This window comes from Balaenoptera physalus (assembly GCF_965194825.1).
Source record: "Balaenoptera physalus genome assembly, chromosome: 16".
NCBI lineage: Eukaryota > Metazoa > Chordata > Mammalia > Artiodactyla > Balaenopteridae > Balaenoptera > Balaenoptera physalus.
In genome coordinates this window covers 14,308,964-14,322,940 of record NC_138898.1, presented here as the reverse complement: position 1 = coordinate 14,322,940, position 13,977 = coordinate 14,308,964, and the positions used below count along the sequence as shown (strand labels likewise).

The 13,977-nt window shown below is 46.9% G+C and overlaps 1 protein-coding gene across 8 annotated transcripts in view; it reads right to left on the bottom strand.

Moving 5' to 3' along the window:
- SLC13A3 (solute carrier family 13 member 3) overlaps positions 1-13,977 on the bottom strand; it is a 95,006-nt gene that overhangs the window by 4,829 nt on the left and 76,200 nt on the right. For all 8 annotated transcript variants that reach the window (XM_082431402.1, XM_082431400.1, XM_082431403.1 and 5 more), the window contains 2 exons: positions 10,057-10,169; positions 1,517-1,678 (listed from right to left, as the gene is read on the bottom strand). In XM_082431402.1, coding sequence (XP_082287528.1) covers positions 1,517-1,678; positions 10,057-10,169 — 275 coding nt within the window. The remainder of the gene's footprint in view (positions 1-1,516; positions 1,679-10,056; positions 10,170-13,977) is intronic.

The following is a 13,977-nucleotide window of genomic DNA, read 5'->3' as shown; positions in this document are numbered from 1 at the left end:
GCCTCTGTGTTCATCGGTAGAAGATTGCTTAAATAAAATCAACAACTATGGATTCATAGTGGAATATTCTCCAGTCATTGAGAAAGAGTATCTGTGTGTGCTAATACAGTGTGATATCCATTATAAATTGATGCATAAATAAACAAATAAAAAGCAAAAAGTGATTCAGATAGTGTGCCTGGTATATCACTGCATACAAAGCATATACTTGCAACACTGATTTAATTTTATCATTTTGGTCTATATTGAGATAATCATATGGTTTGGTCTTCTTTAGTCTATTTAAATATAAAACTATACTGATAGTTTCTGTTAATCAGTTTTGAAATTTCTAGTAGAATTCATACGATCTTGGATCACTTTGTTATTCGTACCTTTGTTTACATGTGACATTGAGTTATAACTTTCTTTTCCTTTGCTCTCCTTCTGTTTTTGGTGTCAGGGTTTTGATAACCTTGTACCTTGATTGAACAGCTTTCTCGATCTTTCTGTGCTCTGGAACACTTGAGGTAAGTGGGGACTGTCTGTTCCTTGAGGGTTTGCTAGCTCTCACCTCAGACATCCCTCTGGGGCTAGTGATTTTTAGAGCAGTGATTCTCCACCGGGGATAATTCTGTCTCCCCAGGAGACATTTGGCAATGTCTAGAGACCTTTTGGATTGTCACAATTTAGGGGGGATGCATTTGGTATCCAGTAGGTACAGAACAGGGATACTGCTAAACATCCTACAATTCACAGGACAGCTTCACATAACAGAATTCTCCTGCCCAAAATGTCAATAGTGCTGAGAAACCCTGCTTTAGAGGGAGGCTAGGGCTTTGCCTGCCATTAGAATTTCTCCTAAGGTTATTTGTCCACTCAGATTTTCTACTTCTTCTTAATCCATATTTGGCAATTCCTATTTTCCTAGAAAACTCTCCATGTCACCAGGGGTTACTTTTCCCAAAGGAGGGAATTTGGTGCATTTGGAAAATATTTACTCTGTTTATGCATTTCTTAAAGAAAAAAACAGTATTTTTTTTTAAAAAAAATATCATGGGGGCTTCCCTGGTGGCGCAGTGGTTGAGAGTCCGCCTGCCGATGCAGGGCACACGGGTTCAAGCCCTGGTCTGGGAGGATCCCACATGCCGCGGAGCGGCTGGGCCCGTGAGCCACAATTGCTGAGCCTGCGCGTCTGGAGCTCGTGCTCCTCAACGAGAGAGGCCGCGATGGTGAGAGGCCCGCGCACCGCGATGAGGAGTGGCCCCCGCTTGCCACAACTAGAGAAAAGCCCTTGCGCAGAAACGAAAACCCAACGCGGCCAAAAATAAAAATAAATAAATAAATAATTTAAAAATAAAGGAATTCCTTTAAAAAAAAAAAAATATCATGGTTCTGACACTATCATGCATTTTGGACGACAGCAATGACCAACTGTGGCTCCTGCGGGAGCTCCCTGGAGCGAGGAAGAGGTTTCTGAACGTGTGTTGGGGAGAGGTGTTTCCCTCCCGCCCCAGGACCCTATGTGGACCCTCACCAGCTCCGCCAGGACAGGCAGAAAGATGACGATCGTGGCCGTGTTGCTGGCAAACTCCGTGAAGAAGGCGACGACCACAGTGATGAGCAGCACGGCCAGCACGGGCGGCACCTGCTCCAGCGGGTGCAGCTGCCCGCCAATCCACGCCGACAGCCCCGACTCCTGCACAGGGGAGGAAGCAAGGACGCCTCTTCACCCCCCAGCCCTCCAACAGCCGCGCCCCCCCGAGCCTGGGCCAAGCGGGGAGGGTTAGGGTTGGCCACAGCGCTGACAACTACACCCTTTCACGTATGGGTCGACTGAGGTTCAGAGAGGGTAAGTCACCTGCGCAAGGTCACATATTCCAGCCTGGACTTCAGTCAGCTTCTCCGCTTCCTGAGCTGCTCTGTACTCCATACTCTGCAGGCCCAGGGCCCAAACCCCTGGATCCTCAAATAATCCATTTGGTTCTCCAAATAATCCATTTGGTTGTGGGACCCCTAAACTTGACTGGGAGAGGGGAACTGGACCCTCCATGCTAAATCTTCTCATTCCTCCAGTGATGATTATTAATTACAAAAATATTAACACATTTATACAAAATATTCATTATTAATTTTATAATTATTATGTATTAATACATACCAAATATATACAAGATATTATATATATCATATATAATAGGAAACGTGTCAGATTATATCAAATACAACACAATGAATAGGATTATCAATAATAAAGATATTTATAATGAGTATTATAATGGTGGTACCACAAACAGTAACATTAGTAACATATTATTCATTATCATAAGAATCACCATTATTGAGGCTTTACAGGGCGCCAGGCACCTGCCCGCATTACCTCCCTGACTCTTCCCAACCATCCAGCAAGGTAAGCTTTCCTCCCTGTGTTACAGAGAAGGAACCCTAACTTGGCAAAGTTTTTGTGACTTGCTCAAGGTCCCCAAAATAGTGACTAAGATGTATTTTGCATTCAGGGCCACGTACGTCAGTAAACTAACATTCTCCTGCAAAGTTCCTTGTCACTGGGCACCCTCCACTGGATACACCAGACTGTCACTGCACGTCTTAATGAAGGGCAGTGCCCAGAGCGGACCACTGCCCTCCAGGACAGAGAAAAGACAAGGTAGACTGTCTCCTCCCTGGCTCCAGACTACACCTGCCATCAATGCTGCAGAATTACCTCTGAGCTCTCTCTCTGCTGAGCTCTCCAGGAATTACTGTACTTACGAGTATTTAATAATGATACTCTCCCCCACCTCTGTCCTCACCACTTCAAGTGTATCGTTAACAACCCGGAATCCAATGCACCTTCATTAAGACCACAAAGAGGAAAAACTGATGTAAAACTGTGCTCGATGCTACCCCCTGGTGGTGCCACGCAGCAATATCTCATTAAAGCTGCAAGGGCGCTGCCTAGGTCGTTTTCTTAACAAAGATAACAAAGCTGTAGGCTTAGGAGCTGATCAAGGGCAAAGTTGGATTAGACCCCTAACGTTTAGAATCAAGTGTATGTCTACCATAGCCCTTTTATGGTAGACACACACTTGTATGTCTACGCAGTATCTTTTGGTACCAACAAACTTCGGTTTATCAGAGAAAATTTATGCTCTTTCGTGTTTAATAGAAAATTTGCTGCTTATTCCAGAACTTAAACTTTCATAGTGGATTCTAGAATACAGTATTCTGTTTTTACATAAATAAAATAATACATTTGTCTCTACAATATGACTTAAAAGTTACCTTCAAGGAATGAATAATACATGCTTAGTTTTCCCTAGAAGAGACCTTATAAAATTAAGGTGCTTCTTTCATATCTGCACTGTTTGATAGCTTAGAAATTATAGTATATGGCAGAGTCGAGCCCCAGCCCCTCCTCTGGCCCAGGGAACGCTGCAGGGAAAAATGGGTCCACTAGTTTTTCCCAGAGGCCACAGCTCTGGCAAAGAGACCGACAGCAGTGTGTGCAATTAAATGGAGAGCGGCTGGAGAGAGGGAATATTAATGACCTGGATGAATGAGGAGCCAAGAGCTTCCCTGTAGCCGGGCCTCTGGGTGCCAGGCTTCCAGCCAGCATCCCAGCAGCCACTCAGGGCCCTGGCTCAGCTTCCGTAGCCGGAGGGAGGTCTGGCAGCTTCCAGAGAGAGGAGACCCCCCAGCTGCTCTCAAGGGGACTCGAACGGGCTTCACCTGCCCTTTCCCATTCTCTTAGAATCAGAAGCTCTGTTTCCTTGGAAACACACAGCCACATGGTTTTCCCAGGGACTCCAGGACCAACAACGGGCAAGGTCAGAGGCAGCATGCCCAGGGGGTGAGGACAAGGGCTCTGGAATCAGATTAAGTTTGTCCCCCCACCTTAATCCATTCTAGCTGTGTCATCCTGGGCAAGTAACTTAACCTCTATGTGCCTCATTTCCTTTTCTGTAAACTGAGATGTACCAGTCCCTGTCCCAGAGGGTTACTGTCGGGAGAAAAGGAGCTAATCTGTAAAGCACTTAGAAAAGTGCTTGGGCACCAGGCAAGTGCCCAAAACATGCCAGCTGCCATTAGTGGCATCAAGTCACGAGATGTCAGAGGGGGTGGAACACTCAGAAATTGCCCCGTGCTGTGGTTGTCAAACTGTGCTCCTTATAGCCCCCACAGACGCCAAGAGGTGCCTGAGGCCACATCGCAGGATGGGAGGGGGAGGCTGAGCTGGCCCCCTCTTCCTCCTCCTTTCCCAGTTCCATGAGGTCCTCTCTCCCTGATCTCTCTGACATATAGTAGGGTCAGATCTTAAAGGAGGGTGTTATGGTAGAAGTGGAATGTTTAAAGTTAAAATCTCTGGGACTTCCCTGGTGGCGCAGTGGATAAGAATCCGCCTGCCAATGCAGGGCACATGGGTTTGATCCCTGGTCCGGGAAGATCTCACATGCTGCGGAGCAACTAAGTCCGTGCACCACAACTACTGAGCCTGCACTCTAGAGCCGCCAGCCACAACTACTGAGCCTGCGATCTAGAGCCTGTGAGCCAGAGCCTGTGAGCCACGACTACTGAGCCTGCGCGCCTAGAGCCTGTGCTCCGCAACAAGGGAAGCCACCGCAATGAGAAGCCCGCGCACCGCAACGAAGAGTAGCCCCCACTCGCCGCAACTAGAGAAAGCCCGCGCACAGCAACGAAGACCCAATGCAGCCATAAATAAATAATATTTTTTAAAAAAGTTGAAATCTCAATAGAAAACCCTTGAAAAGCTCTTTTAAAGCCTCATAAAACACAATAGGCTCAGCTGTGTGTATACAACTCTGTATAAGAATTCTTAGGTAGAGAGAGCCAGTCAATTTGATTAAAGGAAAGGAGGAGGACTTTACGCACATGTGTGAACATTCAAACCATTGTAATACTTACAAGCTGTGTGGCATTGGGCACATTAATGAACGTCTCTGTTCCTTGATTTCTTCAAGGGGTTGTGGTGAGGCTTAAATGAGTACAGGTAAAAACGATTCCTCTATATAGTAAGTACTGAACAGGGCTTATTATTATTTATTTAACTTAACAAACACTTAATATAGTGCTCACTCTGTGCTGGGCACTCTTCTAAGCATTTTGCTGATGTTAGCTTATTAATCTTCGAAACAACTCCATGAAGTAAGTAGTATAAATATCTATATTTTATGGTTGAAGAAACTGAGGCACAAAGAGGTTGTGATTTGCCCAGATAAGTCAAATAAGTTTGGAATTTTGAGCCCAGGATCTGGCTCTTACTTCATCAGTCTACCTCGTCAATAAAATAACAACAACAGCAACAACAATAATAATAAGATAACTCTCCAGCAGGAAATGAGGGATTCAGGAGAATACACATGTTTCTACTTGCCTATCGGGTCTGTTCCACCCTGATTTAATACCAAGCTTGTATCACTGAATATATTTGTAGATAAGTTTATTGTGGGTAGAGATTAAAAGAGATAAATGAAGGTGTCAGAATAAGACCTTTTTCTATGAGACAGTAAAATTATAATAACAGGAAAAGTGGCGAGGTTGACATAGGCTGCTGGTTTTAGCACCTGGTCTGTATCAGCCCTCTGCTAGGTACTTGCCATCCATCATGTCATCAGTCCTCAAAACAGCCCATATTGTAGGTCTTGTCCAACAAATATTTATTAAATGAGCATGTTATGTACCAGGACTTTTCTAGATGCTTAGAACAGCAATGGATAAGACAGGTACAGTCCCTGCCCTTGTGGCGCTTACATTCTAGTAACAGAGATACCAATAGACAAACAAACAAATGAACAGGATAACTTGGGGGGTAGGTATGGTGTAAAGGAAATAAGTGGGGTGATAAGAGGGAGAGTGACTGTGAAGGGCGGACGCTACTTTAGACAGGGTGGTCAGGGATGGTCTCTCTGAGGACCTGGCCTTGGAGCCGAGACCTGAGGGTAAGGACTCAGAGATCTCAGGCAAGAGCATTCGGCAGAGAGAAAGCAGATGCAAAGGTCCTGGGGTGCAAATGAGTCGTGTGGTTGAGGAACACTAAGGGGCCAGTGGGACTGGAGGGGAGCCCACGAGGGGACAGAGGTGAGGGCTGACAGCAGGAAGGTAGGCAGGGGCTGTCGTGTGTAGGCCAAGGCAAGCCATCAGACTAGAGTCTAATTATATGGGCAGTTTTGCAGGGGGAGAAACCTGCAGTGAGGACATCAAGTGGTCAAGCTCAGAGCAAGCACTGGGATCTGCTTCCAGCCCTTCAGAACCAGCAGGTGGGAGTCCAGTTCCAGTGCAAAGGCCTCTAAGCCCCAGGAGGCCTGGCTGTGACCTGGCGAGGGCACTGGGCAGGGCTAGGAAGCAGGACATGCCGTGAGCACTCTGGTCCCTCCTACAGCAGGCCGCCTGTGGCGGGGGATGGTACGAGCAGGGGTTGGGGGAGGGAGCAGCTGTCACACAAAGTCCTTTTTGAACAGAAACCACGGCCAGCTGCCCAAGGCTGGGCCTGGAGCCAGACTGGCCTCCCGGCATGCTCAGCGGTCCTGCAGCCAGGTCCATTGAGAGCCAGGCTTTGTCCACTACTCCCTGAGCCTGGAGAAGCCTTTGGGGTGCAGGTCAGACTCAGGGTGAGGCGAGGTTCATATCATCTCGATAAATGGCATCATTTCCACCGAGTTGCTCAGGGCAAGAACCTCCCCTTTTCCATAATATCTAATCATAATAAACAACTATGTTTGGCTATGTTCTAAGTTCTCCACATGTATTAATTCACTTAATAAGTGTATCAACTCTATGAGATGGGCACCATTATTATGCCCATTTTACAGATTAGGAAATGGAGGCACACAGCTCAGAGGTGAAAGATCGACTCCAACCCAGATGGTCTGGGTCCACCGCCCATGCTTTCTACCATTGCATTGCATGGCCTCCTCAAGGCCATGGCTAACATGCCACTTCCTCCCAGAAGCCTTCCCTGATACATCCCCAGTAGGAGGCAATAGTGAGAATAGTGAGAAGAGTCAGACAGATGCAAGTTCAAAGCCCAGCTCTGTTACCTATGAGCTGTGTTCCCTAGCATGAGTCACTTAACCTCTCTGGTCCTCAGGATTCCTAAAATGGAGACAAAAACAGTACTTTTGCTCATCCATCCTTTTGTTCCTTTTGAAGTCTGTACCTTTGTATGTGTCATTTATTGAAAAAAATGAACAAAATAAAAACACATATAACAAAAAAAGAGTAGCTATGTAGAGAAGCTGGATGTGTCCCCCAGTCCCCCTTCAGTGCGGCCTTGGTGTGGGGTCCATAGCGTGATGGTTCCGCTCTCGGGACTCTGAAGGCCTTTTGCCCCAGCGCAGGGAGTGCGGGCAGCAGACGGCCTTCACTGTCAGCCCCTGAGGGACCGTCTCAGACTGGGGAGTTGTCCTGCCCGAGGTTACACCACTCCTGGGGCGGAGTCTCCTCACCTCTCCTGCTTCCTTCCCTCCCTTCCACAGGGCACAGCCTAATGCCTGCTCACTAATCCCCGCCTCAGAGCCAGCCTCCTGGAAGCTGAACCCGCAATCACCATGGAGTGAGTGTTTCGAGAGAACACGCAGGGAGCTCTTGGCTCCTATTAGCGGTGTATCCCTTCATTTACTCTCTTCTTTCATTACTCCCAACAACCCCATAGAGTAAGAACTTCGAGCCCATTCAGAGCTGAGAAAACTGGTGCCCAGAGGGGTTAAGGAACTTGCCTAAAGGGCCCTAGCAAGGAGTAGGATAGCTCGGATTTGTATCCAGGTACTCAGATCCCCAAGCCTGGGCTTCTGTAACACTATTTGAAACTGATAATTAAAACTGAATTTTATAATGCCATTTGCAGCAACATGGATGGACCTAGAGATTATCATGCTAAGTGAAGGAAGTCAGAAAGAGAAAGACAGATACCGTATGATATCACTTATATGTGGAATCTAAAATATGACACAAATGAACTTATTTACAAAACAGAAACAGACTCACAGACATAGAGAACAGACTTGTTGCCAAGGGGGAGAGGGGTGGTGGAGGGATGGATTGGGAAGTTAGGATTAGAAGATGCATATTATTATATAGAGAATGGATAAACAACAAGGTCCTACTGTATAGCATAGGGAACTATATTCAATATCCAGTAATAAACCATAATGGAAAAGAATTTGAAAACAAATGTGTATAAATATATATATATATATATATATAACTGAATCAATTTGCTGTACAGCAGAAATTAACACAGCATTGTAAACCAACTTTACTTCAATAAAATAAATTTTTTAAAAAACTTAATTTTCTTTTCCTTTTTTTTGAATTTTATTTATTTATTTTTATACAGCAGGTTCTTATTAGTTATCTATTTTACACATATTAGTGTATATATGTTAATCCCAATCTCCCAATTCATCCCACCAATCCCACCCTCCCACTCCACTTTCCCCCCTTGGTGTCCATACGTTTGTTCTCTACATCTGTGTCTCTATTTCTGCCTTGCAAACACAAGACTGAATTTTAAAAAGTAAGCAATTTGAGAAGTAATTTCAGGTTTCCTTTACCTTAATTTCCCATTGACCCTTAATTGGCTGTGGCCTTGAGTACCTCGGCTTACATGGAGAAATTTAGGGGTGGAGTGGGGCCCAGCTTCATGAGCTGTGGATTCAAATCCCAGCTCTGCCTTCTGGCTGCACAAAAGTAGGCAACTTGTTTAGCCTCAAGTTGCCTCCATTTCCTCATCTTGGAAATGAGGACAGCAACAGTATCTACTTCAACTGTGTCTTTGAAGATTAACAGAGTCAGTATTTGCAAAGTGCTTCCCGAGGTGCCTGGCACTTGGGAAGTTCTCAAGAGTGAGCTGTTAGGAGGCTGGACTCTGAAATCAGATAGACTGGAGTTCGAACCCCACCCCTTAAGCACAGGGCAACTGTATGACCTTAAGAGAATTGCTTCATTTTTCCAGGCCTCGGTTTTTCTACCTGGAAAATGGGTATAAAAATATTCCCGGGACTTCCCTGGTGGCACAGTGGTTAAGAATCCGCCTGCCAGTGCAGAGGACACGGGTTCGAGCCCTGGTCCGGGAAGATCCCACATGCTGCAGAGCAACTAAGCCTGTGCGCCACAACTACTGAGCCTGCACTCTAGAGCCCAAGAGCCACAACTACTGAAGCCCGCGCACCTAGATCCCATGCTCCGCAACAAGAGAAGCCACTGTGATGAGAAGCCCGCGCACCGCAACAAAGAGTAGCCCCCGCTCACGGCAACTAGAGAAAGCCCGTGTGCAGCAACAAAGACCCAACCCAGCCAAAAATTAAAAAAATAAAAAAAATAAATATTCCCTAACCCTGAGAGCCAGTGTGAAGATTCAATGAGATAATATGTTATGACACATGTTGGACACTGAAGCTGCACTTCCTCTGAGCAGGGCTGGCTGTGCTGAGACCGCGTGCCTCCAGTAATTCTGCTCTGTCAGTGCCTCCCTCGCCTCAGTCTAGTCCCGGCTCTGCCTCTGTGCTCACAGAGCCCTCTAGAATAACATTAATAGTAACACAACACCTAACATAGGGGTCAAGAGCATAGGCTCTAGAGCCAAACTACCTGGATTCTAATCCTGAGTACATAGCTGTGTGGCCTCAGGCAAGTTACTTTACCTCCCTGTGCCTCAGTTTCCTAATCTGTAGAATGGGGATAACGATGGCATCTATCTCATAGGCTTGCTGGGAAGTTTAAATGCGATATGTGTAAAGCACGTTGAACAGTGCCTGGTACAGGGTGAGCCCGCTAGGGTGTTACTCCTCTGTGCTCACAGGGCCCTCTAGTCATGATATTAGTAGTAGTACTAGTGTAATGCTCACTGCAAGCTCCTTGCGATTCTCCATCGTACCTTTTTCCTCTCTTTCTGGGCAGTGCCAGGCACAGTATGGAGCTGTGAGGTGTCCATTCTGATGACCCCCATGTGGCAGGTGGGGAATCTGCGGTGCCCGCGGGGCCCGTGTAGCCTGCGCCCTCTGCGGCTGCCCCGGGACTGGCGCGCGCCTCCCCAGGCTGCAGCCCGCTTGCTGCTCTTACCTCACAGCCTTTGGCCATGGCGAAGCCCCCTCCCAGGAGAAGGATGATGTTCCAGGGCACCGTGTCCTGAGCCTTCTTCCACGTCAGCAAGGGCTCTGTCTCTGTGTTGGGAGCTGGGCAGAGAGAAGGCACTTAGCCTGGGAGGGGACACCCTTCCCCCCGGGGCAGGGAGCGGACCAAACACACATTCAGGACAGTCAGCCGGAGGAGGGGATACCGGCCCCAGCAGCCCCATCTTGGTGGGGACACTCAGGGGTCTCCAGGAAGCCACAATCTGGCTCCAGCGTCTGATTTGGGGCGTCTGCTCTACTCAGAATGCAGCTTGAGAATCTTCTGGAACTGGGCAGTCCACACGCAGAACATCCTTTAAATCTCGTAACAGCCCTTCTGGGTAAGTACTACTTTCACCCTCATTTACAAGAGAAAAGGCCCTCTTTGTAACTGACGGTGTACAGAGAGGGGAAAAAAGAGGAAGGGAATGCAGGAGAATAGAAACCAAGGGAATGTTTGGTCCATGGAAGTACAGGATGATTTGTATTTCTTCAAAAGCAGCCATGTCTGCAGTAGTTAGAATAAGGGGTCGGCAAATGTCCTCTGTAGCGAGCTGGAGAGTGACTAATTTAGGCTTTGTGGGCCTCTGTTGCAGCAAGGCTGCCACGGTAGCATGAAAGCGCCACAGACAAAATGGATACACGTGGGTGTGTCAGTGTTTCCATGAAATTCTATTTACAGAGTGGGTGGCAGCCCGATTTGGCCCACGGGCTATAGTTTGTCATCCCTGCATTGAGAGCATCCTCCTGGACCCTGGCTCACTGTGTGCCCTTGAAACGTGACCTTGCCTCTAAGCCCCCATACCCTCAGCCAATACCTGACACAATAATAGTACCTGGGGGTTCTTGTGGGCACTGATGAAGCAACGAGGGAGCTGTGAGTGGAGGGACGTTTCTGTTTAGTTTGCAGCCGTATCCCAGTGTCCCTGCCTGACACCTGGAAGTCACTCCATAAGTACTTGTCGAATAATATATTCAACACACACAGCCCAGTGCCTGGTGCCGAATAAGCACTCTTGAACTGGCACTCTTCACCGTGGGCTGCCAGCGGCCTCTCTGGAGGAGGATGGGTCTGGCCCATTCACAGCAGTTCGCCCTCTGTCAGGACAGTTCCTGGTTAAGTACCCATTGATATTTTGTTTCCCCTTTTCAGTGTTTTTCAAAATTTTACACCGTGGTTTTCTAAAACAAAAGTTAATAATTGGATAATAAAGACAATCAAAGCTACTTAATAAAGGCCCTCCTAGATAATTTGCAGCCCTTGGGTGTAGCCACGCGGTTCCGATGTCACACACCGCCAGGGGATTCTTGGGCCAAATATAATGTATGATTTAAGTGCAGAACTAGAAGAGGCAGCTGGAGATGTCAGGAGGCCCAGCCCTCTGCCTTCAGGCGATAAAATAGCATTTCATTAAAAGAGACAGCCAAGGTCTGAAAAAGTAAAGTGACTCACTTTACAGGGTCGGACAGGGGAGGCAGAAGGCCCTGAGATGAGTTTAACATAATGCAGGTTAAGTGAGTTAAGTGGTGAGCGCTTATAAGACGGCTCACCATATGGTCATTACCGTTAACGTTAGCTGTTATTGCCTTTATTATTTTCCCATCCAACCATGCCCTTGTCACTGTTTCTCATAAGTGCAGCCTCTGTCTAAATTTCTCACTTCCACGTTATGCCAGCTGCCTTCTAGAGCAGTAGCTGAAAGCACAGGCTTTGAGGTGGAACTAGAATTCAACCCTGGCTCTGCCATTCGGCTATGTGACTTGCGCTAGTGGCTCCACCTCTCTGAGGCTCAGTGTCCCCATCTGCAAAAGGGAGCAACAGTACCTTCTCAGAGGCCAGTTGGGAAGATGACACGGGCCCATATATGCAAAGGGCTCAGCACAGGATGTGGCCCAGAGCAAGTCCTTGGTCATTTATTTAACAAGTGTATATTGGGGACCTACCATGTGTCGAGCACTCTTCTAGACACTGGGGATACGGGAGTGGTGAAAACAAAGTCCTGCCCATTGGAAAACTTACATTCCAATAAGTGAGGCAGGTGATAAATCAATAAACGTATAATGTTGGGACATTTTATGTGCTATGAAGAAAAAGAAAATACAGGAAAGGGACAGAGTGACAAAGGAGGGGTGCTTTTATAGATGGTGTAGTCAGAGAAGGCTTCTCTGGGGAGGTGACATTAGGACAGAGTCTGAATAGAGTGATGGAGTGAGCCATGCAGATATCTGGAGGAAGAGCTTGTTGGGCAAAGAGGAAGTGGAAGCTGTCACAATCCACATGGTGGTCATCCTCCTCCTCCTCATCAACAAAACCCTCCACCTCCTCTTCCTCCTCCTCGCCATCCACATCGTCATCCACATCATCATACTCATCATCCACATCATCATCATCATCATCATCCACATCATCCACATCATCATCATCATCCACATCATCATCATCATCATCATCCACATCATCATCATCATCATCATCCACATCCTCCTCCTCATCATCATCAACAACACCCTCCACCTCCTCTTCCTCCTCCTCGCCATCCACATCACCATCCACATCATCATCATCATCATCATCATCATCATCAACATCATCCTCATAATCACCCACATCATCCTCATCATCATCATCCACATCATTCTCCTCCTCATCAACAACACCCTCCACCTCCTCTTCCTCCTCCTCACCATCCACATCATCATCCTCATCATCATCAACATCATCATCCTCATCATCATCATCCTCATCCTCATCACCATCCTCATCATCATCATCATCCTCATCCTCATCACCATCCACATCATCATCATCATCAACATCATCCTCATCATCCACATCATCATCATCATCCACACCATCCACATCATCATCATCATCAACATCATCCTCATCATCCACATCATCATCATCATCATCCACATCATCCACATCATCATCATCATCACCATCAACAACATCATCCTCATCATCCACATCATCATCATCATCATCCACATTATCCTCCTCCTCCTCATCAACAACACCCTCCACCTCCTCTTCCTCCTCCTCACCATCCACATCATCATCCACATCATCCTCATCATCATCATCAACATCATCCTCATCATCAACATCATCATCATCATCATCACCATCATTATTGTTCAACCACAAGCACAATGCCTGGCACATAGTGGGCAGAGCATCAATACTTGCTGACTGACCATAAAGGGAGTTGCAAGTGCAACTCAGATCCATAGAAGAATGGAAGACAGTGGGTAAGAGAAGAAAATCAAGGTTGGCTTGAATGTCTGGGTTCCACCTCCTGTCTCTTTTTACCTAGCTGTGTGACCTTGATCAAGTCACTTTCTCTCCGTGGAAACTGACTGACCACTCTCTAAGGCTGCCTGTAAGACATGGGTGTTGAGTACTAGAAAGTATCATTTCAGCCAAGTCTGCACGGACCCACTGGTTGCCGAAGGATGGGCAGTGCAGATGGAATTCCCTCTCCCCACCCACTGGGCAACACTGAAAACTCCAGTTCAAAGAACCCTCAGCTGAGGCAGGATGCTACAGTCCATGGGCCAGATCCAACCTAGAGATGTGTTTTAACACTACTGGATGGGCCCACGTAGTATTCGTTTTCCAGTGTTAGTTGCCAAAGTTTAAAATCAGGGAGATTTCATAAAATTCCAGATTCTTTGCTTCTCTTAAAAAATCAGCAAATCTGGCAAAACTAGTCATGCTTTCCTACACAGTGACAGTCAGGGGAGACTGAGTATCAGCTGCCCCCTTTATTTGGACATTGGCTTGGCTGTTTTCCACAGATCCCACCAGGCTCTGACACTGAAGGTCTTGCCAATTACGATCATCCTCTGCTGCTGTTTTCCTTGT